Source organism: Alosa sapidissima, chromosome 20 (genome assembly GCF_018492685.1).
Source record: "Alosa sapidissima isolate fAloSap1 chromosome 20, fAloSap1.pri, whole genome shotgun sequence".
Lineage (NCBI taxonomy): Eukaryota > Metazoa > Chordata > Actinopteri > Clupeiformes > Clupeidae > Alosa > Alosa sapidissima.
The window spans coordinates 22983522-23008931 of NC_055976.1; the positions used below are offsets into that span (position 1 = coordinate 22983522).

At 41.9% G+C, this 25410-nt stretch overlaps 1 protein-coding gene and 1 long non-coding RNA gene across 8 annotated transcripts; both read right to left on the reverse strand.

The window, feature by feature from the left end:
* Positions 1-1931: 1931 nt before the first annotated feature.
* Positions 1932-3933, reverse strand: LOC121694434. Its single transcript, XR_006025756.1, has 4 exons — positions 3538-3933; positions 3065-3138; positions 2864-2972; positions 1932-2711 (listed from the first exon to the last, which is right to left on the reverse strand). It is a non-coding gene; the product is annotated as an uncharacterized LOC121694434 (long non-coding RNA).
* A 5473-nt stretch (positions 3934-9406) lies between these two features.
* cpeb4a (cytoplasmic polyadenylation element binding protein 4a) lies at positions 9407-23647 on the reverse strand. 7 transcript variants are annotated; one of them, XM_042074555.1, is made up of 11 exons: positions 23084-23647; positions 21394-22628; positions 19434-19524; positions 18710-18757; positions 18353-18376; positions 17283-17462; positions 16688-16777; positions 16485-16603; positions 15619-15733; positions 13705-13886; positions 9407-9822 (listed from the first exon to the last, which is right to left on the reverse strand). In XM_042074555.1, exons 2-11 carry the CDS (start codon positions 22570-22572, stop codon positions 9595-9597), a joined length of 2256 nt encoding a protein of 751 aa, XP_041930489.1. In that variant the 5' UTR covers positions 22573-22628; positions 23084-23647; the 3' UTR covers positions 9407-9594. The 7 variants fall into 7 exon arrangements, with proteins under 7 accessions (XP_041930489.1, XP_041930492.1, XP_041930491.1 ...); XM_042074554.1 differs by having other exon boundaries at positions 9408-9822; positions 19434-19527; positions 23333-23647; XM_042074553.1 differs by having other exon boundaries at positions 9408-9822; positions 19434-19527.
* Positions 23648-25410: the final 1763 nt, after the last annotated feature.

A 25410-nucleotide genomic window follows, 5' to 3' on the forward strand; every position in this document is an offset into this window, starting at 1 on the left:
TCATCAAGCCAGTACCTTTCCGGAAATGTTGCCATCTTTGCTGCCATCTTAAGGGGAAAGTCCGTAGGAGTCGATTGCCAAGTGTGCTCTGGAAATTTCGTCGCCGTTTAAAAAAAAAAAAAACATAGTCCAGTCCATACAACTTCATTTCAATTTCAAAAGAAATACTGGACTATGTTTTTTTTTTTTTTGTTAAACGGCGACGAAATTGTGAATTTCCAGAGCACACTTGGCAATCGACTCCTACGGGTCCGGTTGGCTACAGCCGAACAACACCCGTGGGAATATCCATGACCAACCCCACTCTCACTCGTGCTATATTGCTTAATTATATACATAGTTATATTCTGTCAATATTCTTATTTAGCCAGTAAATACAGTGAAACACTGAAATGAAATGTATGGTTTAACATAGTGTGTAAATTGTGGAAAACCAGAAATGTGGAAAACATAACAAGGAACATATATATTCTGTTAGTGTTTCAAAATGGAAAAACATAGAATAATATCGAAATGGGTTTCCTTTCTCAATCCATCCACCACAGGGCCAGTGCATTACCTTACTGTCTGAGAGACCATTGGGTTTGTGCCTTCACAGGAAAATAAACACAAAACAACTTGGACAACAACTTAGGCACAGTCCATTTCCACCTCTCACACACACAAGACACATTGCCAATTTTATAACTATTTCAAGACAAAACTCCGGACCCCTGAAACCAGTTTGTTTAAAAGAGCAGCCATGTACAAAGGCCTCTCCATATAAACAATGCATGCACCCACATGGGAGTAAATTTGGCTGAGTGGCTACGAGGCAAAACTCCCATCATTCAGCAGGCTCCACTCAGTCCATTTCAGGCCACAGCACTGATTAAAAGGGCCTGTTTAGTCACTAATCATTTCTCCTTAAAATCTGTTTACCAGGAACAAAGCATCAGCGAATACCATGTTTATTTCCTATCCTTAAAAATGTAATGCTGTATATTACAGAATAAGGAAACTGTACGTCCGGTACATGTTCAATGAAGATGAAGAGTATCTGGAAACTCACTTTGGGAAAACATGTTAAATGAACTTGGAAAGAAGAGTTAAGGCTAAGCACTAAAAACTGTGGCTTTCCTTACTTCTAAACAACTGCACTTAAGAGGTAATTGCAGCACCACCACATAATTAAATTGCCTTTCCAACAAATGTGAGCACATGCACAGCATGATGGCTCATAGAAACTAAATTCAAATCAAGAGAACACCTAACCTTTGGGAAACACGCAAACGTATAAGGCATGCTTCAGTTACAGTGATACCAAAGAAGCATGCCATTCTTATTATTTTGAGCTATGAATCATATGGACAGAAACTGGATGGTTTTGACATGTGATGACTGACAATGATGATTTGTTGATGACACTCAAGAGATAGAACAATTTTCTAAACCTTGCCGTCGACGCATGTCAGACGCTGCCAGTGGGTTTTGCTCCGTTAAAAGTAATGGAGTTCTAAACTTTAGCAAGCTATAGTGGCAATATACACTACCGGTCAAAAGTTTGGGGTCACTTAGTTTTCAAATTACTTAAATGTGCTTACATGATTGTAAAAGGGTTCTCCAATGTTTTCTCAGCTAGCCTTTTAAAATGATATCAGATTAGTAAACAGAATGTGCCTTTGGAACATTGGATGAATGGTTGCTAAAGATCAACCATTTCTTTCTACAACAGTCAAGAACCCTTTTGGAGTTATGTAAGCACATACAGTAATGTAATCTAAAAAATGCTGCCCTGATTAAAAAAAACAATACAACTGATCTCAGCTGGTATTTTGTCTATAATGGAGTGGAGTTGACTCCAAACTTTTTGTACAGATGACAGCTAACAGCCGTGTTGATGCGTGCACATTCAAAACCAATAAACAAAATAAACCAATAAAAACAAAGCGAATTATGCAAATTTTTAATGGAATTATAACAATCAACTACATAACATAAAAACATAACAATAACTTCAACAGTCACTGAATCACTTTACTTTTCGGTATATAATAAACTGTTAACTATAAATATGGCACATGTAAGGCCAAGCCACAAGTCGTAGGATTATAAGGCCTTAACAGAAACTTCATGAATGCAAAAGAGAACATTCAAGCTTTGATGTGCTCAGAAAGAGAACAAGAAAAAAAGTGTAGGCTCTTATCTCTTCACACAATGGGCACGTGAATATGTATTGCTTTTATTGACTCCCTGGAAGGTACAGAACCGTTCCCATTGAAACTAATCTTCTAGAGGGCTTCATAGAAATACAAATGATTGAGTGAATGAGTACTGTGGTGATTTGAGCCTTTAAACCTAAGCGCTAAAGGATGTTTAAAACATGTTTTTCTAACGTGGCAGGAGATTGTAAGTCAAACTTGATGCTTCTGCTGATTGCTTTTATACTTGTAAGGCAGAAAATCAGACTGCCTCCTGCACATCAATGGCAAACTGAGCAGCTTAACCTCAGGCTGAGAACAATTTAAATCTACACGACAACACAAGCACCATGAGCAGTCAACACTACCCGGTCTACAGCAGGCTCTGACAGCAGTATGCCGAGATCTCCCTCTGCTGGTTGATTTGCCATATGACACAAACAAACCTGCTTGCAACAATAACTGCCTGAAAGTAGTTGGTAGAAATGAACTTGACCTGACTCCTGATCTGACTCCTCAATCAGTTAATGTCTAAAAAAAGAATAATAATAACATGAATCAATCCACACTCAAACTCATTGAGTTCATTCAAACTCTACTACTCTTGAATTGCTCAGAAATTATTACATGACTCACTGCTTATTTCCCTGGTTAAAGGAACGCCAGACACTAAAACAGCATACCTGTGCCAGCCTGCCTTTGTTGAGAAAGGGTCAGCAGCCTCCTCCTGATTAGTCTGTTCTCTTGGAGCATTCTAGCAATGGTTCTCAGGACACTCTCCCTAGCTTTGGACTGCCACGAAGAAAGAAAGCAAAGAGGAGAAGACAGTTTCATATGTTTATTTGAATGTTCATTTTTAATGCTATCATATCATCACAACGTACCGTTTTGTTAGCGGACAAAGGGTCGCCTTTGTCAATACAATTGAAAATATCCCCTTCTCCATCATCAGGGGTCCCTATAACGTTACAAATGGACAAATTAACATTTGGCTAATAACACCTGCTACTACAGACAACAAAAGAAAAAGGCTTAGAACTATGTTGGTTACTGGATTCACCAAAAATAATCAGTGATTTACAAAGGTCAGAAAAAACAACTTTTCGCTAACTTTTCTTAATGATTCACATTATCTAAATACACGTTGGACTGTGGTGTGTCGTCATATAACTGCCACATAAAAATAACTAGTTTTTACAGCTAAAGAATTTAGAATAATCTGTCAAAAATAGTAAAAAAAAAAAAAAACTTTGTTAGTCACGGTAGTATTCTAGCGTTAGCTAAAGAGCTATCTGCTAATGTTAACATTATGCTAAGATGCACCCCATATCATAGCATAGCAACCCAGATGTCCTACCTTTGGAAACAGTGTAGCTGTGTGACAGTGCGTCTTTCTCACAAGACCATTTATTTGGCCGGTTTAATTTCTTCAGTGCCATCCGGTTCGCTTTCTTAACACCTCTTGTGCTGGATGAAAGTGTTGGGCTTACTTGTGTTTTCGCAATGACTGGTGAAATGTGCACCTCCTGATAGATGGATTTGACTTTGCTATTTTGTGTAACGTTAACGTTAGCAACCGGTTTTCTTGAAAGGTTACGGCTTGATGACTGCGACCCAAACCGTGGAATGTAAATTTCTTTTGTCTTTTTGGAGGACATATTACCGACAATTAAGTATTTTACACCTAGAAATACCAAACTGTCCTTCCTTAGCATAACAGTCAGTAACGTTAGAGGTGATTTCCTCTGCGCGTGCGTCGTCTAGTCAACCGAATCATTAAACCAGATTCTAGAGCAGAATCTTTGCTACACATACTGCTTTGATGTGCTCCTCGGAAAGTCAGAGTTTTCGAGTTGAGAAGTCTTTTTTCAAACTTTTTAAGTGTGAATGAGGAAACAACATGGCCTTGGTCTAAATGAGATAAGATCAATAAGATGTATTCAGCGCTCAGAGCGTGAAGCGCAAATGAAATGTATCGAGTAGACCATGAATATTTTAGGGCCTAGCCATAAATAATTATTAGATAATCTTCAATTAAACATAGGCTACTCATAAAAAAGCTAGATTTGCATAAGATGTCTAGGTGCTAATGATTTTCAAGTGACTAGAACAATTAACTATCATGTAGTTGTAATTTGTAGTATTGTCGCCAGGTTGTGCTGTGTATCCTCAACTGAATTTGCTCCAAGGCCTATTCAAGTTGACACTGAGCTTGCTATTGTTATAGGCTTAGCCTATCTCGTGTAATTTGCTAAGCCTTCTACCGAAGTTTGTGCAATTATTGTAGGCTATGTCAGTAGTAGTGTCACGGCCATTGAAATAACTCAACCTATATCATGATTAGTGATGTGGTCATATTTCTGACACAATTTGGAATAAATAAAACTTGCTCGTGTCTATGGCAAGGCCATGTAGGCTAGTTTTTGTATCTCTCACATCTGCAAGCGTCCCACATACAGGTTGAGGTGTCAGGAGGACACAGCTCTGAACTGACCAGAGGCCTGTAGATAGGATATGTTCAATATTCTTGTCATTACAGCGGCAAGGCAAACTATAAATACCACTGACCTGAATTTGTGTGTGTGTGTGTGTGTGTTAGAGAGAGAGTGAGAGCTGTCAATGTCATAACAGATAGAAATAATATTAGCATATTAACAGGATCAGCATTAACATCAGTACCATCAGCACAAGTTGATTCTAGAACCAGTGGTGTCAGGGCCTGCATTTAAATGTGTTTAGCCAAATGATTCCACTTAATAATTCTGTTGTCTCAGTTCCCCTCCTGGGATATATAACATGCTAGAGGAGTGCTCCCATTGCCTCTCATGACGAACTGGCCGTTTCACAAACCAAATAATCAAATTGGACCCATACTTGCACGTAAAATCAATCGCATCCTATAAGAGCAAACCTGTGTTGAGACATTAACCATTTTCTACCTCTAGGGGGCGAACAATGACATCGATTGTGTAAACATCTTTTATTCACTTGTGACTCCTGTTGACTGGTGAATGAGTGATTGTTTTGAGCTGTGTCACTCTTTTCTGTAATAGCAACAGCCAAGGACACAAACCTTATTATTTTTCATCAATTTCAGATTTCCACATCCTTCTCTTCCAGTGAATATCAGAGCAAACGCTCTATGACCTTATCTGTTTTGTCTCCATCAATAATCAAAATCATTTTTGATCTCTCATCTCGGTCTTCTCATTGACCATATATTATCCTGGGATCAATGTGCTGATGCTGTTTTTAAAAAGGGCCAACAATTCTTGTATTTTCTTAGGAAACTTAATTATTTTAATGTTGATATCATTTTATCGAGAGTATTCTCTCCTATTGTATTGTATGCTGGTATGGACATTCAAAAATCACCCATCAGAACAAATTGGGGAAGATTGTTAAAACCTGTGGATAAGCAACAGGTAGACCTGTATCAACTATATCTGACCAGATTGGCGCAGAAGGCAGACAAGGTTTGCATGGATACAACTCATCCACTTTCAGTGGAATTCAGTTCGCTCCCTTCTGGTCGTAGATATAGCCTCGAGCAAAAAACTCATTAATTCCCATGGAAATAACCCAATTAAATAAGATGTGAGGAGGGGTATGACTGGAGGAATATATGTGAAGTACTGTGCAGTAGTTTTATTTATTTATGACATTAGGCCTTTTAGGGAAGTGCAATATCCTCCTTTTTACTGTATTCTATTTATTGATGTGTGTATGTTATGTGTTAGATAAATAGTGCTGTAGATGTCTGGTTCAATGTTTGTGTTGTGGATTATGTGTCAATATGCCTGTACTGTACAACAAATTGCCTATCGGGGAACAGTAAAGTTTCTAAGTCTAAGTAAGTCTAATTTCAAAAAGAGCAGTTGCAATACTGGGGCAGCAAACGTCCACAAAACAGAAAACAGTAGCAAAGCAGCGAGAGTTCATAGGTAGGCCCTATGCTTGATCACTGGCACAATGTATTCAATATATTGAATCGTTCCTGAGTGATTTTCATTCACCAATATGAAACAATGTGTGGGTCATGTCTCATGGTGAAGTAATGATGCGACACTCTGCAGCATGTCTAGCAGTTGAGTTTTATTCATTCAACATTTCACATTACAAATACTTTAAAATTATGCATACTGCTATAAATAGTTGGCTGCAAATAAGACATTAGTTTTTACTACAGTAGCACATGAATTGACCAACTAGAAAATTGAATTTATTTTTTTTCTAGATAGTTTAATTAGGAAGAAAATATAAAACCAGAACTTAGAAATGACTTAACAAAAGGGGGGGAAAAATCAAATCATATCATAAGTAAAAAAATCTAGTAATAAATACAACCTTCCCATACACAGTTATAAACTATTTTGCCATTAAGTAACATTAACACATATTTCAATAGTTTTCTTTTCCTTCTGAAAATGCAGAGCACAATATGGTGATTAATAAAAACTAGTCACTCTTAACAAGTTTAACACTTCACCTTAGAAATATAACAAAAATCTGATCAAAATGATAAAAGTTTTACATTCCAATTAAAAATATACCAATACATGTCTGATACATTATTGACCTAATATTTACATGTTTTAAATCACAGTAGCATGAAATTAAGTAGGAAAATAAGTGAATAAGCACAAAACAAATGTAAAAATAACTTTCATTATTTATATTAGATTTTCTTTTTTACTTTACAAATACCAGCATGAAAAACCCATGTAAGGACAATAGAAAATGACAAATATGTTACCGTTTTTAAACGTCTATCAATAAAAATGTCAATAAATTCTTCCATTGAAAAGATTGTTGTTTCCGGAAGGGGAGGGTTGTATTGCACATAACCTGAAGTTAACTTGCAACATTTATCACATTCAAGTCTTGAAAGTCCCCTATTGATGTGAAAGATACTTTATTGTGACTGGGGGAGGGGTCCTACGGGTTTAGGACTTAGGACCAAAATGCAAAAACAAGTTATTGGTGTCAATGCACAGCGACTGTGCACGGGGAGGGCAGACATTAAATTAGGAGGCAAACAGAAATGGAAAAGGTTAACGGCAATTCCATCATGTTGAGAACTTATTAACTTTATCTTACTTAATTGTAGTCATGCATACTAAGAATTAAGTAACCTAGTTGGTGTCCAGGAATATATTTTTTATATGAAATAGTAATATTTTCTTACACATAACATTCATAGTGATACAAGGTGCATCCTAACATTACTCAAATTGGCATTGGACCTTGATATAAATAAAAAGAAAAGTTACGTGGGAGGCATAATCATTTCAAATAGTAAGAATAGCCATGTGCTGAAAAGATATTACTAAAAGTCACCATATGCTTATTAAATTAAGTCTTTGACATGCCATAGCCCAATACTTTCAGTACAACTGTGCGCATATCGCAGTCACAAATTCATCTACAACAGAGATGGGAGTCACTCAGATGCACGTGACAATTTAAGAGTTTCAGCACTTATATAGAAAAAGCTAAACTGAAAATTATATCAATCATTTATCAGTTTTCCTTAAATTATGTTTACCATTTATCCAGGTCGCTTAGTAACAAAGGTACAAAATCTATTTCCAACAAGTGAAAAAATGAGGTATTGCAAAAGGAGTAATTTTCTTCCCATTTGTGAAAAAAATGTGCCTAAATGACTGTTGAAAAACAATACTTAGAAAAGTAGTGCATAATTTATATGTATATGTTCATGACAAAATAATTGGCTATAAAACACTGTACAAAAATCAGCAGGCCATGTAGAAAATAATATTTGTTTACTCTGTGACAGCATATTCTTCAAAAATGTGTTCAGCTACAACGTTCAACCAGAACACCGACAAGCTCATTGCAAAGACCGTGCAAAGGAACATCAAGACGACAACAAGGGTAGTTTTATCATTAGTACCTCACAATTAAGTTATCTTCCAACCTTATTCCCCCGACAATCATCCAAGTCAGCAGGGTAAAGCACGACCTACCCTTAATACCAATAACTCTCTTTCTTAATGCTAAGCCTTTCTTTTCTGTTCGACATGATGCTATATGCTTTTGTTGACTGCCTTCAATCACTTCAAGGCCTGTCTTTGGTGTACCTCTCTCAACTCCAAAGAGTGACCACCTTGATTTGAGTTTTAATTTCATTTACTTGAGTTTTTTTTTTAGAATTCTCCCAGGACAAAGGCATCTCTTACACTACTGCAACCTATCTTTGGTTGAAGTTTCTGATGAGAAATATTTCTTCATTAGATTCCTGATTTGTGATTCAACAGTGAGCTCCGCACACAGTAGTTATTGGGGGCATATCCAACGCTAACGTTAGCATTAGCGGCTCACAATATGCATTGATCAGTGTAGTTAGACATAGGATTGCACAGAGCCTGTGTGTGTTTGTGTGTGTGTGTGTGTGTGCGCGTGTGTGTGTGTGTGGGGGGGGGGGGGGGGGCACCCGGCACACGTCTGCAGCGCAATGTAGTCCAGTTGTACTCCTGTACAGTAGCAATGCTCGTAGGGAAACGCCAGAGGTCTGAGAGACGTGCACAGCCTGTGCCACAACCACCTGCAGTAAAGTCAGCCCTTCCACGTGGACCAAAGCCTAAGTGACTAAAACAAGCGAGGACCTGCCAGATCAGCTTTGGATGGAAATCCTTTGAAAAGTGAGTGTGCGTTAACTATATAAAATGGAGAGGGGGGTGGGGGGGCGAGCCAGGGGGGGTTTACTGTGAAATCATGTGAAAAACAAGAGGAAGTGAATGAGGATCTGTATGTGAGCATAGCTGTATGAGTGTCTTTCGTCACCTTTTTCATGGATGCTATGAATTAAGCTTAATCTCTGTGGAAATCGATCCAACACCTTAACACTAAGGTAAAGAAGTTAAGTGCCCGATCATTAAAGTCTCTCCTTGCCACGTGTTATGTAGTCAACCACTCACTATTCTGAATAGGAGCGTCCGTAAAATAATTTGTTAATGCTTCAGCAACTGAGGCAGGAGAAAGACAAAAGTCCACTACAGGAGAGTCAGGCGAAACATCTACTTTTTTTATATATATATATAAATCTAATGCATTCAAGTTTTCATGCGCAACCAACTTAAATTATCAACAGGATTACGCTATTTCTTTTTTTTTTTTACGCTTTCCACTCTTTTTTTTACATCTCAGGAGAAAAATAATAACAATAAAAACTTAAAATAAAATAAAATCTTAGAGTATTTCTTTTCTTTTAAAAAAATCTAAACAAAAAAAAGAACTTCATTTTTTTTTCTTTAAATTAAAATAAAAAAGGAACCAGCAAAAAGGAAAAGTGCATGTATGCGAGTTAACATGGCAACCCATCAGTCCCGGCCCCTGACCCAATCCCAATTCCCACCCCTCCTCTTCTCCCCTCCCATGTTCCTAGTGGTGGTTAGTTCCAACGGAAGGAGATGTGGCGGGGCCGATCTCCACCCTCCTTGACCAGGGGCTTGTGGAACTCTCGGCCGGCGCGTGAGTGGATGGCGGCCCAGCAGTATTCACAGTAGTACTGGAGGCAGGTGACGTTGGCGCAGAAGAAGGGCGCGAACTTGCCACCGCAGCGCGTGCCCTGGCACTCGTCACAGAGCTGGTCGTCCAGCACGTATGGCTTCACCTCCACCTGCAGAGTTAGGAAGACGAGTGAGGGGTGAGCAAGAACATGTGGGCATAAGTGACGGAGACAAAGAGAGCACGAGCAACCTGTTTTAACTTCCACCTTAATAGGAGCACGTAAGGGTGTGTGTGTGTGTGTGTGTGTGTGTGTGTGACTTAAAGAGACAGAAATAGCATGAGCAAGTATGAGTGAGGAAGGATGAGTGAGCAGCAAGGAGGAAGTGTGTGTACTTATGTATGTGTGTGTGTGTGTGTGTGTGTGTGTGTGTGTGTGTGTGTGTGTGTGTGTGTGTGTGTGTGTGTGTATATATATATATATATATATATATATATATATATATATATATATACACACACACACACACACACACACGTACGTACGTGTGTGTGTGTGTAAAGGGAATACACCAGAGAATGTGTGTGTGTGTGTGTTTTTGTGTGTGTCAGTGTGTGTTTAAGAGTGAATAAGTCAGGGAGGGAGTAAGCAGGCAGGCGAGCACAGGCATAGTTCCCTTTCACATTCCATCGAAGAAAAAATAGTGACAGACAAGTGAAGAGGTGTGTGTGTGTGTGTGTGTGTGTGAGGGAGAAAGAGTAAGTAAGTGAAAAGGGAGAGACAAACACAGACAGACAGATGCAGCAGTTAGTGAGCTGGGAGCAAATCAATAGAGGGCAATGGGAGGCTCTGGGTCTAAGTGCTGGTCCCTGAGATTTACAGTTTGAGGCTGATCGTAATGGTCCCTTCAGTAAACAAGGAGGAAAGAGAAGCCTTGTGTCTTGGAACGGTAATGGAACATCCCATAATATGCCCTTGGACAGTCATATTTCAGCCTTTCAAATTGACATTAAAACTCTTCTTTTGTCTGATGTTTTTTGTGTGCTAGGTGGTTTTGGGAAACATGCATACAAGGAGAAAACACTCCTGGAGGAAGTAAGGTAAAAAAAAAAAAAAAAACAATAGTCAAAATGCCCCCTTATCACCCAACCAAAGAGATACATAGTATATAGGGGTGGGCGATATATATCGTCTGCGATAATATCGTGATTGTTGTTTTAACGATGTGCAAATTTACATTATCGAGTATTTAAATTACTTATGGGGAAAAAAACCACTCGAAATTACGCACTGAAGACTCATACATTCCCAGGAGGTAAGCTATGCGGGAGAAGGGCAGCAGAGCAAGTGTCACGTGATCACAAGTGGGTCACAACGTTGTCCCACGCAGCCTAATGTTTATTATGTGCAGGGAGAGTAGCCTACTTGGGATTTTATGCGGCTACTTCTGTTCAAGTAGCATTGATGAGACAGTCACGTTTTTTCCTACACAGTATTATATGGAGAGAAAACATTAGCCTTTGAGTATTTTAATAGTCAGTTGTAAACAAATAACTATTCTCATGTAACTCTTTTGTAAATGGATTGAAGTTCGCTCTATCTACGTTTACCGATTATGCTAACCGTTAGCATCTCTATGGGATTTTCTTATATACATTAGCCATAAGCTAACGCATTCGTTTCTATTCTGTAACTTGGAATGCTAGCCTACGTGATTGCTCTAAAACAAAACCTAGAAGGAAATAACCGAGATGTAGGCTACTCTGTTGGTCTGCTCTTAGTTTTACAGTGAATCGTATGTAAAGGTTTGAAAGGAACTTCAGCCTCAGACTTTCTCTTGGGAAACTGTTAGGCCTATTCATCTTCTCTAATGTAGCTGGCTAGATCATGTCATTGCCACACACACAAGTGGGGGCAGAATTGGAAATGTGTCAGAGTGACAATGCATTGGTTGATTTGGTTAAAAAGTCACAGGTTAGGTTATTATTGTAATGATGCTATTCATAAATAATGAGCTGTAAAGTAACTCAGACTTTAACAAAAACATTTTTTTTAAAGGATATCGACTAATTATCGTTATCGTCAAAATCACAAAAAATATCGGGATATTATTTTTTTGTCCATATCGCCCACCCCTAATAGTATAACTCTAAAAACTAGATGTACCGCAAAGCGGTACAACATATGACCACCGCTCAGTCCTGCACATTCTCTCTGCAAAAATAAATCACGCTTGTCAATTTGTCTCCATGTCCTTCTCTTGCAACTTTTGTTTATGTAAATGAGTGTGTGCATGTATGTGTTTGCTTTTGTGTATACTGTATGTGTGCTTCTCTGTGTGTGTGCGTTTTCGCTTGTGAGTGTGTATGTGGGGGTAATGGTGTGTGTGTGTGTGTGTGCTTTATTTGTCTGTGCTTCGCTGCATGGCGGTCCAGAGGCGATTGCTCGAAGACTACAGGGGAAGCTCAGCCTCCTCTAAAATATCACGGAATATCGCATCAAATAACACTACCAAATTTCCCTCACAAGATCAAAAGAGTATATATGAAGGGTTCAGATGCAAAAGCCTCTAAATGCCACCTATGTCAAAAATGAGATAAAGATGGTGAGGGGATGCTCTTCACACATAGTATACGCTAATCAAATAATTTAACTTCTAAACCCACTAAATACCACTATCTTCCTGGTCTGAAATATCGATTTATAGGCAAAAACCTATAGGAGCCTGAATTTAAATGCTCATTTAAAAGAAAAGTGGTCAGACGGATTTAGAGGGTTTTGCATCTGAACTCTTCATACAGTATATATACTTATACTATTACATTATCTTCTAGCCTACTATTCCAACTACAACATGCTGAAAACATGTTCATTTTCATGGCTAGTTTGTTCAGCAATAAGGTTTTGCCGGTCATTTATTGTTATTTCGCACCCGTAATACATTGCTGTGACGACACGATCCATCAAAAAACCATGCAAAAAACCCATAGACGCTCGGCTTCACTGGACATTCAATGGCACTACAGAGTGGGCTGATCTCAGTGCAGAAAAGCTAGATCTTTATTGGACAAACGCCACAAAATAGTCATTTCCAGGGAAGCCCAGTGTCTCTGGGAGTGAATGGGTCAGTGGGATGGCCCGGACGCCGAGCTTCTGTATAATGATAGGAGGAACTGTCATAGAGGCTGGACTTTTTTTGATTGACAGCATATTTCTGACAGGAAGTTCAAGGGATGCATTAGTGCCTGTAAAAGTCCTGGCAGGAAGCGATTACATCAACGTTTTTTGGTATATCCAGTTATTAATATTTTTTTTCCGAAGTGTTTACAACTTAGTGTAGTGCATTCCTGGATCTACATCCTTATGCATGCTTCCTGCCAGGACTTTTACGGGCTTTTCCCAAATCACGGAAGTAACGTTGACGCAGCAGTATCATGGCAGATAGTAGCATCCATCAGGCAAGTGTTATTTAAATAAACTCCTGGTGTATTTACAAACTTTTCAATGCCTCGTTTTATGAGTAAAGAACACCACTGTAGAAGTTTCGTACCATTCAGGGCATTATTAGTGGGGTAATTTACGAGATAAAAGTTGGTACCATTACGACTGCAGAAACTCTGACAGCGCTACTCGACCAGGGTTCGACCAAGGGAAAACAGGTTCTGGGAGGGTGTTTGGCTCGGGGTCATGGTGCAAAGGAGCCTAGGGTGAAATTACTCTGAACCATCGCTTTAATAATTGACCATTTTTATCAGAGCTTCCCCTATTGCAAAGAGCAGCAACCGCCACTGTGGCGGTCAAAATAACTATCTACACCATCCAGAGTGACACTGAATAATGAACCTTTATTTTCAAGATTGCACCAAATTATTTGACCAAATTTGCTTATCAACGTCTGTTAAAACACATAAAAAAGAATGATATCCTCCATTTTATGTGCAATTAAGGATCTCAGTTACAGTGAATAAAATCAATAGTGCTGATGCTTTTGACCTCCTACCCTCTCTCTCACTCACACACACACACCCCCACCCCTCCAAAGCCCTTGCTCACCCGTTTATCAATCTCTCCATGCTGCAGTTGGACGAAGCGTGCACTAATGGCGGCGATGTAGCTCTGCTGATTGGAGAAGGCCACACGCCCCGCCCCTTTCGGGTACTTCAACTCCGGGTCAGTGTCGATACCAGCATAGCACACGCCACCGTACAGACGGTCCATGATCATCGCCAGCTCAACTGAGACACACACATAAACATTTAAATGTAACTGACAAAGCCCCGACACACACACACAGACACACATTTCTTTCAAAGATTGTTTTCATTAAGAAGGCTGAAGACCAAGCAGACTAATGTTGTGTTACAGTAATCAACTCTCATGATGCTAGATTGGTACATACAGTACTCTCCAGAATTATTGCCACCTTTGGTAAAGTTGACTAAAAACTGGTATAAAAAATAATATTTTGCACTCTCACAATGAAAACAATGAGGAAAAGACACCCTTGAAGACAAATAAATTTATTTTGAGAAAAAGAAATATAAATATTTTTATAATTTAAGTTAATCAGAGTGTCTGTGAACTTTCAGAAGTAATTGATGACTTTCTTTTTCATGAAGGTATGAAAATAAAGTCACACAGAGGCTAAATCCTCTAGTCGTTTTTCAACATCGGAAAGACAAGAGAATACACTAAATTTAAATAAAAAGAAAGTGTGTTGACATTTGTAAGTAAGGGAATGTTTTTCACACTAGGTACTTTATTGATAATGCCTATATTTACAGTTAAAACCATGATTAAAAGGTTCTAATCAACTGGAAATGTGAAACATGCTTGGACAAAGAACCATGGTTATCTTGCCCCCAACATTAAGACAGTAAGATCCATAAGAAAATCCATAAGAACCACTGTTGAAGAGTTACAGAAAAAGGCATCATCTTTGGGTCACCAAGTCCCCCAAAAAATCTTCAAAAGTGACCTCACTGCTAATAGATTATTTAGAGGGCATGCCAGGTAAAAGCCTGTCCAGTCATTTAATTACCCATGTAAACGGCAGGAGTTACTGAATGGTACAGTGACTTTGTCTGGAATTGTTGTCCATTGTCAGATGAAATGAAAATTGCACTCTGGCTAGAAACACGTTAGGCGTGTTTGGCGTACATATAAGAATGACTATACTGAAAAGAACCCCATGCCTAATGAGAATTATGGTGGAGGGGCTGTGATATTGTGGGGCTGTTATTATTGCCAAAGGCCTTGGGAACCTAATTAAGGTGCATGGTATCATGAACCCCAAGAAAAACCTGAACATTTCCAAAGGAAAGCTGTCAATCTCTGCCAAGACACTAAAAGTGGATCAGGTCAATGAACCAAAAACAAATGTCCAGATCAAAACAAATATGGTTTACTGAACACAAAATCAAGCTTCGGCTTCTGCCATCTCAGTCCCCTGATCTAAACTCCATAGAAAAACAGTGGGGTGAGTCAAAGAGGAGAATCCAAGTGTGGACCTAGGAATCTGGACTATCTGGGGAGATTTTGTAAAGACGAATGGTCTTAAATCCCTTGCTTTGTATTCTCCAACTTTATGTGGCGTCATAGGAGAATATTACAAGCTGTTATATTGGCAAAGGGAGGCTTAAGAAGGTATTACAAGCAGGGTGCCAATAATTGTGAGCAATGCATTTTTGTTAAAAACATTTCTTTATTTATGAAATGTTCCTTTTTCTCAAAATAAATTTGCCTCCCTTCAAGGTTGGAGTTTTCCTCATTGTTTTCATTGTGAGATTACAATAAATCGCCTAGAGACTATTTTATTATACCGATTTTTAGTCAACTTTAGCAAAGGCGCCAATAATTCTGGAGGGTACTGTAGTTCTGATGCATTTATGGCATAAATAGCAAGACGTTGTAAATAGTAGGAAAGTGCTTCTAAAGCCAGAACAGATGACCTAGAAGAAAACCTACCTGCGCGCAAAGGACGAGGAACACCTCCCACAAAGATGGTTTTCCTGGGGTCCAGTGGCTGAGAACCATCCATCACAAAATCACTGTCATTCAGATTCCAGGGCCGGATTTGGACCTAAAATGGGAACCGGGAAATGCATATGAGAGAGAGAGAGAGAGGGAGAGGGAGAGGGAGAGAGAGAGAGAGAGAGAGAGAGAGAGAGAGAGAGAGAGAGAGAGAGGGAAAGAAAGAAGGAGGGAGAGGGACAGAGGAGAGAGAGAGAGAGAGAGAGAGAGAGAGAAAGAAGGAGGGAGAGGGACAGAGGAGAGAGAGAGAGAGAAAGAAAGAAAGAAAGAAAGAAAGAAGGAGGGAGAGGGACAGAGGAGAGAGAGAGAGAGAGAGAGAGAGAGAGAGAGAGAGAGAGAGAGAGAAAGAAAGAAAGAAAGAAAGAAGGAGGGAGAGGGACAGAGGAGGGAGAGGGACAGAGGAGAGAGAGAGAGAGAAAGAAAGAAAGAAAGAAAGAAGGAGGGAGAGGGACAGAGGAGGGAGAGGGACAGAGGGAGAGAGAGAGAGAGAGAGAGAGAGAGAGAGAGAGAGAGAGAGAGAGAGAGAGAGATTGTTTTTCACCGAGACGCTTATCAGCTTCCATCAGCACTTGAGGAAAAAGTGACTGAAGGAGAGGCCTGTAATGTGGGTTGGCCTGGCAGGGCACCACTGTGACTAGAGAGATTTCTGGTTTATATTTAACAGCCTCCACCTATTTTTGTAGGACAGCAGTGGCAAGCACAACGCAAACCCTCCTCACACCTTGCCTGCTTCTTCACAAAGCCTTTGCACCACAAGATGACAGTAAAAAATGTTAAAAGGGATAAGAGTCATATCCTACCGGCTTGTCTTTGATGGTGGGACTAGACACACATAGGTAGAGTTTGCCCTCTTCCTCGATACACGCATCAATCAAGGCCTGCACAGAGCTCTCCTCTTGGAATAGAAGGAATGCGTAGCCTGCAAGGACAAGTGAAGGAAACAGGATTCATTCAAGTGTTCAGTGATTGGTTCCAGTGCTACAGTTACTGTAGTGAAACACACCTTTAGGAGGGAAGTAGGATTTGCTCTCTGCTTTATGTGGCCAGTCCACAAAAAGGTGTCCGAAACGGCGGAAGCTGGCGGTGATCTCATCTTCAAGAGAAATCACAATACATTTTCGGTGCAGATTAAATATGTTAGTGCCATCCATTACAACTAATGTAAGTCCTATGTTGCAGTTTTTTTTTTTTTCAGGCTGTTATGTTGTTAAAGTGGTATAATCCAATCACAGTACCATACAATCTTACATAACTTGCACCACTATGTCACTTTCTTTCTTACTTAGGTCAAACAGAACTACACAAGCCTTTTATTGGCCTGACTTTGCACTAGTATTTTATTGACTGTCTATGCACAATTTCAACCAAATTTTGCTGCTCTTATTTTTTTCATTATTATATGTGCCCTCTTATTTACTTACTTTTTTGTTTACTTGAATGTTATGTTTGTCTGTGGACTTAAATTGGTAAAATATGTCTTGTCTTCACCGTGGGATAGTGAGAAACGTAATTTCGATCTCTTTGTATGTCTGGAACATGTGAAGAAATTGACAATAAAGCTGACTTTGACTTTGACTTTGACTTTGACTTTGACATACCTTCGTCAATGTCGGGTGGGAGGCCCCCTACGAACACCTTGCGGGAGTAGCGCTCGATGCGCTCACCATTCTGGTGGGGGAATCCATGAGGGGAGCCCAGGCCTCCGACACCATCACCACCACGGTCATCCTCCCCGAAGCCACCACGCTCATCCTCCATGGGGAACAAGGACGAGTGACCTACAGTGCCACATCATAACGTTAGTCTGAGCATGTGCGTGTACAAATGTGTGTCTACTACAAGGAGTCTAAAAAAGAAGTCTTCATGCACATATAATACTTTTCATCCAGGCTTCTTAATATCTTTGTTGAAAGTGGGACTTTCAGCTGTCAGTTTTGATAGAAAATGCTAAACTTCCTTCAGTAACGAGTAGCAAAGTGATGTAATAACCTGGACATTGCTATAGTGATGACTAACTACAATAGTGAAAGGAAACTTCTATGCAACTATGCAAAACCCTACATTTCTTCAACTGCCAAAAGAAGAACTAAGGTTACAAAACTGCAGTGTTTTGAAACTGTACTTGGAGATAAAGTAAAACTGCCATGTCTCACTGTGTGCCAAAACTGCCAACACGTCAGACTGTGTCTGTGGTTTGTTTGAGCCTTCACTGTGCAGTAGTCGATAGACACCCAGCCATATAATTTCAGTACATATGAATTAAATGGGGAAAAATACATCCGTAAATCACTTATTTCTGGTAAATTGCATAAAGGTCATGAAACATTGACCAAAAGCAAGCAGGAGACAACAATAGCACTTACATAGCACTTGACAAAGTAAACAATACAAAGGCTTTTGACAGTCAAAAGCCTTTGTATTGTTGGCAGCAGTGGCAGCCATTACCCATTTACCCAGAATGCTCAGAGTCAGATCAGGACTGACACATGGGCAGTCACAACAGGAAGGGCTACCACAAAAATCAATCAGCACAGACAGCATGACAAACACCAAGGAATTGCTTTAAACAATACACCAGAGGGGAAGACAGCCACAGAGAAAATACTTTAAAAAACAAAACAAAATAAAAAAAACAGCTTAAAGCAGTAAGATACAATTTTTTAATTACCTCGTCGTCGCCCATAATTCCTTGCTGCATGTAAAAAAAAGACAGAGCAGCCTTGAAAATGACAGCAGGCTCAAGGTTTTTTTTTTTTTTTTTTTTTAAACTTGAATGACTTGCAGAATTTGTATCAGACTTTGCTCTTTACAAAACCACTGATGTCATTTTCATTTGTTTCACAGAGTTCTCAAAGACCAAATCCAATCAACCGTTCATTACAGCAGTCAGAAAGTCCCAAAGCCTCAAGGTCATGTCCCTAGTTTTTGTCATCATATCTTATTTAGTTTGTATGAACAGCTCTTAAATGATAAGCATCGACCACCAATTTTACTGTCACTAATACAGGCATGGAAAGCTACGTACCGTTCACTGGCAAAGACCCATCTCCTGGGTGGGGGAACCCAAACCGACCTGAAGAGAAGAGTGTGGCACCGTCAAGGTCAGCTCTCAAGGGCACAAAAGACAAGGAAACACAATACCAAACCGCTAGGTCTGCTATTAGCTTAGCTTAGCTTCGATTGGTACTGACAAACAAACAAACAAACAAAGGATGTTTGACTGACTGAAAATGTTAACAGCCATCCTCCCCTGTGTGGCACTGTATCCAAGCTGCTTAAGAGGCCTTGACAGTGATCTCACTTTAAGGAGAATATCTAGTCAATTCAGTAATTCTCCCCTCTTCAAAGGCAGAAAGACACTTCACAATATGTGCATAACTGACAAAGGCAGAGGAAGATGAAGAGCACCATATATACACAAAATATTTATATTGCTCTTCCCTGTTCTCTTATCATAGGGACCATAAGCTATGTATTCCATGATGGAGAAAACATCACTAATCTAATCTATTCTAATTATTTTCTCCTTGGCTAAAACATCCTCTAAACCTGAGAAGCATCAAGGGCCAATTCCCCTACATGGATGAAGCCTAGTAGTCCAAGACCAAGAGAAATCTCCATTGACAAAAGCTTTTTAGACTAGAACTAGGCTTAATCTATGGCAAACCATCTCCAAACATTTACCACTTTCAGGGTAAGGTCCATGTTATTTAATTTATACATTTCTTTGCTTTTGCACAGGGATGCACCTTTCAAGGAATCCTGTTCAGCCCTCATAATGTCAATCAGGGAGTTCTCTAGGGAGTGCAGGCTGAAACCATCAAAGGATCGGCTACGCTCCTGCTAAGAGACAGGAGAGAGAACGTTATTAGCCCGCGGTGTTCTCACAACAACAGGATGACACAGCTCGGCTCGGCGAGGAGCCGCGTCACTCAAGCAGCTTCTAGACCCTTCTGCCGTTTTGTGTTCTGGGGTGCTTGTTGAAGATGCAATCGTTGGCCCTGCTGTGTGGAGATTGTGCAGTGTTCTCCTAATAGCATGCAAGTCACTTACTATACTTTCAATACCTGACAGGGGTATTAACACTGAGAAAAGCACAAACGCAGGGAGTTTGTGTGTGTGTTTGTGTGTGTGTGTGTGTGTGTGTGTGTGTGTGTGTGTGTGTGTGGGGGGGGGGGGGGTGTTGGAAGTGTGTGTTCCTAGAATTAGGCTTGAACATTTGAGTTTACTGCAAAACCACAAGCAGAAAGGAGAAGTTAAACCCATTCCCAGAACAACACATTAGCAGAAAATGCAGCACATACACAAAAGAATCCATCAGACACTATTTTCACTGTATGAATTTTGAAATTCAACATGGTGCCTTAGAATCAATTCATTCAGGCGACAGCAGACCCTAAAACTGGTCAGTAAAGAAACTGAAAAGAAAATCCTGCATGGACCAGAGTCATCATGGACCAACATGTGACCCTCTAATTGCATGAAAATTTGAAGCCATTTCAAACCAGTATTTTAAGTTGTGCAAGCTGACACACACACACACACACACAGTCCTATCGGGGGGCGAGGATAAAAATGCAAGGGCTGCTTGTTATCACATTGCTCCATGACGATCCATATGTCCTTCTCCTTTCCGCCCACCCCCCACATCCAGATGAGTAAGCACTAACGAGAGAGAGAGAGAGAGAGAGAGAGAGAGAGAGAGAGAGAGAGAGAGAGAGAGAGAGAGAGAGAGAGAGGCCCCGTCACGAATACCGTGACTACATCTCTCCGTCACAAGCGCTATTCTAAATGCACACTGGGATTGGATGGATGGAGAGGGGATGAGGTTGATGGTGATGGTGTCTGTGAAAAACAATCACATTGCCATGACCCATCTCCCCCCCCCCTCCCTCCCTCCCTTTCTCTCTCCCTCCCTCCCTCCCTCCCTCCCCCTCCCCCCCTCTCTGCGTAGCCAGGGCCTGCTGCATCCGACTCACCCCTACGTGGTCTCCTTGTACAGCAGGCTAGTGTGCAGGCACAGCTGAGCCGCAGGCAAGTCCGAGAGAGAAGCTCCATATTATTTCCCATCCATCCATCCATCCATCCATCCATCCATCCATCCAGGGCATGTGCTTCTGCCGCTCGGTTCATATAGCTTTGATCTAACGCATCCATCAACCGAGGCCACAGGAAGGCCTCGTCATAATCAGATTAAGCCTGACTGAGCAGATATGCTGCCACTGCTGCCAGGGATACTCTCTCAGTCTCTCTCTCTCAGTCTCTCTCTCTCTCAGTCTCTCTCTCTCTCAGTCTCTCTCTCCCCTTTATACACACACAATCATACATTTGATTACTCTTGTCAATTTCAGTTGCAATGCATGGTTATCAGCTTTAATTCTCCACACGTCACTAAACAAACAGACGAGTGCATGCATTCACGCACCATTTCATTTTCAATTTCATTATTGGTTCACGAGTTAAGGTGCATAAATACTATCTTTGTTTCATCACTACAACTGATAATTCACCAGACATAATCTGCATAACACATTTCATTCATCATTAGCACAGACTGTTCACAAAACACAAGTACGGGGCAAATGCAGCAGGCTTGATTTAGCTGCATCATGGTGATATAAGGGGAAAAGAAACATGGCTTTCCGTGCAAGACACACCTAGATTTCCTTTTCCTCCATTCTTTTCCTTGTTGGAACCTTCTAGTCTTACCTGGAAGGGGAAGATGCTCTCGTTCCTGTTCATGTTGTCCTCCAGCCAGGGCTTGGGGTTGAAGCCGGAGCTGTTGCGGTTGAACTTCTGCGAGGGAGTCTGGTTGTTGGGGAAGGACTTCTTCAGTGGGGAGATGGAGTTGAGGGGCATCATCCCCCCGGCGATCCTCTGGCGGTACTCGCGTCCCTGAGAGGCCCCCCAGCCTCCGTAACCGCCACCACCACCACCACCACCACCACCACCACCGGGGCTCCACGAGCTGGAGGAGGGTGTGGAGGAGGGGCTTTGGTAGCTGCCCCAGGGGGAAGGGGGCTTGCTGAGGTTGTTCCCTAGGTGAGGCAGCTGGTTGAAAGCAGCGTTGCGATGGGAGAAGGGAGGAGGAGGGTGGGGGCTGGCCGGCGAGCGGCGGTGTTGCTGCTGTGGCTGGCTGTGGGGGTGCTGGAAGTGGGGGTGCGGGGCCGGGGCCGGGTGGTGCTGGGACAGCGGGCCCATCTGGTGGGAGAAGCTGCCCCCGAAGCTGGGGCTGGCGTGGTGCGAGAAATTCTGGAAGAGGAGTGGCGGCGGCCCACTGCTGGTGGTGCCGGCCGGGCTAAAGAAGCCCACTTCCTCGTTGACCAGTGCTGAGGGGTTGGAGGGGATAGCAGTGGACCAGCTGTTAAAGCCTGTGAGGGAGGAGGACGAAGAGCTCCCCGACTGCACCATGGTACCCATGCCTGACGTCTCCTGGTAGTCGAAGCCGGAGAGCACGGGGGACTCCATGCGGAGGATCTCCTTGCCGTTCCCGTTCTCTGTGGTTCCTTTCTCCAGCTGGTTGTCCTCTGGCATGGTGCTGTCGAGGTCAGATATGATGCCTGAAGTTTCTTGATGGCCTGGTGGGGAGATGGGCTGCTTTTCTTGAATTTCTTGTATATCCTGTTGCTGCTGCTGCTGCGCCTTGGTCTTCTCAGGCTCCAGGATCTCATCTTGCATGTTCGTGTGGGTCGTCACGACAGGGAAGAGCCAAGCGGACCCTGCACTTCCACCATTGGTAGCCGTGCTGGTGTTGATGAACGCGGGGGGACTCGGGGGGGCGGTCTGATGATGTACTGGATGTTGCAGGTGTGGGGGAATTCTCACGGGGAAAACTGATTTGTTAGCACTGTTGTTCTTAACCAGGGCTCCAAAACCGTAATCCCCCATTTATATAATCCAGTATGCTTTCTCCCGGCTGTAATTTTCTCGATCTCTTTTCACACCTACAACGGGAAGAGACAATCAAAGTACAAAATATTCACGATTACAGCACCGTTTCATGAGAATTCTCACCAAACACAAGCGGACCAGCTGCTTTGGTTGTTCTTATCCGGATATGTCCTCTGTTCCAGCTTAATGTAACAACGAGGGGAAATAGAACTTAGAATTCGCATGCAATCGAGAAAATGCAACAGACATCCTTGTAAAACACCCTCAAATTGCAGGTCTGTGCGCGCAGCTCTTGGCTACAAAGTATCTGGCGACGTTTCTTGTAGCAAAATGAGGTCGTCGTGATAATGTAACGTTAGCAATCTCGCTAGCAGCCTAGCTTGCTAAGCATTCTACGTGATCAATTAACCGAGAGGCAATCACTTGTGTGCTATTTTTCAGGTAATCCACGCAACGAGATCATAAATGATCTTATAAAAGAAGGCGACATTTAGACATGGGCACCTACCGATTTTCTTCTCTTTTCGCCAATGACCTCCTCAGATTCGACCATTTAAATGCAGGAAAATGTTGATGACGTCTCCTGTCTGTGCGGGATTGGGGTAGTTTCTCCGTCTCTGCAAGCCTATTCCAAGGCAGCCAGCTAATTAGTTAAATAAATTATCTGTTCGACATCTATACGTTAGCCGGTGACTGTCGCTGACAAATGACCACACCGTTTTCTAGTCTACTGTCAGTTTCACGACAGGACACTTACCAAATCTCGTGTGTTTTAAATGAACACGCTGTCAAATTGGAGTGACACTTGTAACCACTGCGTTATCGTGTCCTGTTTGCTCAAGAACACTCGCGGCGGATCATTCTCACAGTTTTACAGGAAGAAACGTTATAGGACACAGTATCGCATAATCCGCGGTTGACGATCAGTTCAGACAAGTTCGATCCAAAATGGTTTCAGATGTTGTCATGATTTTAGTATATCTTGTATTTTACATGTAATGCTGTTCTTTTCCCTGCTGAGCGTTTAGGATAGTCCCTTACAGACCATCGAATGTGACAGCTGATCCACCAGTGCAAGAACACTTCCGGCTCAGACCACTCCCCGACAGGCATCCAGGTCCCGCCCTGTGTAACACATGAGTTGTGTGTAATTGGTCATTTGACTGCAAACCACGCCCAACTGAAACCTTTCTCCTCTGCCTCTGCGCACAGGACGGTGCGTAGGTCCACTGAAGCTTATGGAAAACCCTCCCTTCCTCCTCATCTTTTTTCTCCCCAGAATATTAAATAAAACGGCTGTGTTAGATAACGTGACGTTTGAGATACCAAGCAATGACGCGGTGATGGACAAGTACACCAGCACCAGAAAATGTACAAGTGCAACAAGGATTGTAAAAAAAAATGTAAAAGATGGGCTGACATTGTCATTAACAACAGCTGACATTATTGGGCCTGCATGACCCAAAAAATATGCATGACATTTAGCATACACATTTAGCATACACATTTAGCATACACATTTTCGGCTGAACAGGCGATACAAGCAGGTTGGGAGTGGGGAAAAGGAGCAGAACTAGAGCACTGTGCCTTTAACATATTATTATGCATCCCGAGCTCCAAGTCACTGCAGCGAGGAATTTGAGATGCAAATGTCTTGTGGAACTCACAGTATCTCTGCCTCCACCGGGCCTTGTGCTTTAAGGAAACAGAACAAGGGAGGACGGACGAGAATCCCCCTGCTGCGCAGGAACTGTGATGTGTGTGTGTGTGTGTGTGTGGGGGGGGGGGTCATATGACTTGGGTCAGGGTTTGTCTCAGTGTGCTTTACAAACATTATCTCCGCCCTCTACATGTATTCATTTGTCTGTCATTCAAGAAGCGCATTGCTTGAGGTCCTGCTGCAGAAGAAAGCAGGTTCCAGTCTTGTGAGTGAGCGTGTGTGTGTGTGTGTGTGTGTGTGGGCTACATGTCTTGGGCAGGGCCGCCTCAGCTCTCTCTGTGCACACTGAAATCTCATTAAAGTAAGCTGATGCTATTTTCAGCTTGTAATCGAGCGTTCAAGCTTGATTATTCATGCCTGGGCCAGAAACGCTCAGTCTCCCGCAGCACCTCCCAACCCCCCAATGAAATAAATAAATAATTCAAATGAAAGAACAGTTGCATCCCTCGGATGATCAGAGCAGAGCACACGAGAGTTGCACATGGTGCCCAGTGTCACACCAATCCCTGGCAGACGGCAGCTCTCCCCAGGCCCAGATCTGGCCCCGATTTGGCACGGATCCGCTCCGCAGTCAGCAGGCTCTCTGTGCAGCCCTCTTAATCCGAGCACACCATTTCTGGTCAATACTGCACAGCAGGCAAGCACACTGTACATTTTAGGACTGTGTGGCGTTGGAAGTCATCTCTCTCTCTCTCTCTCTCTCTCTCCCTATCCATCTTTCTCTCCTTTTCTCTCTGTATCTCTCCATCTTTCTCTCCTTCTCTCTCTCTCTTTTGAAGACTGACAGTTTTCCCAGTGTCAGCAGATCCTCGGCAGTCCACACACACACACACACACACACAGTTCCTGTCGACCCCACCCTGCTCATGTGCCCTTATACCCAGCAGTGCTGGAGTGTGTGTGACCTGCAGGCTCTGCTCTGTCAGCCTGTGGGGATTAAGCACACAGGACTCAGGGAGTTGAGGACCTGAGTGCATGGTGCATTGTCTCACCCCCACACACATGCAGACACACACCAACACACACACACACACACACACACACACACACACACACACGCAGACACACACACATACAGACACACACACACAGACACACACATACATGCAGACACA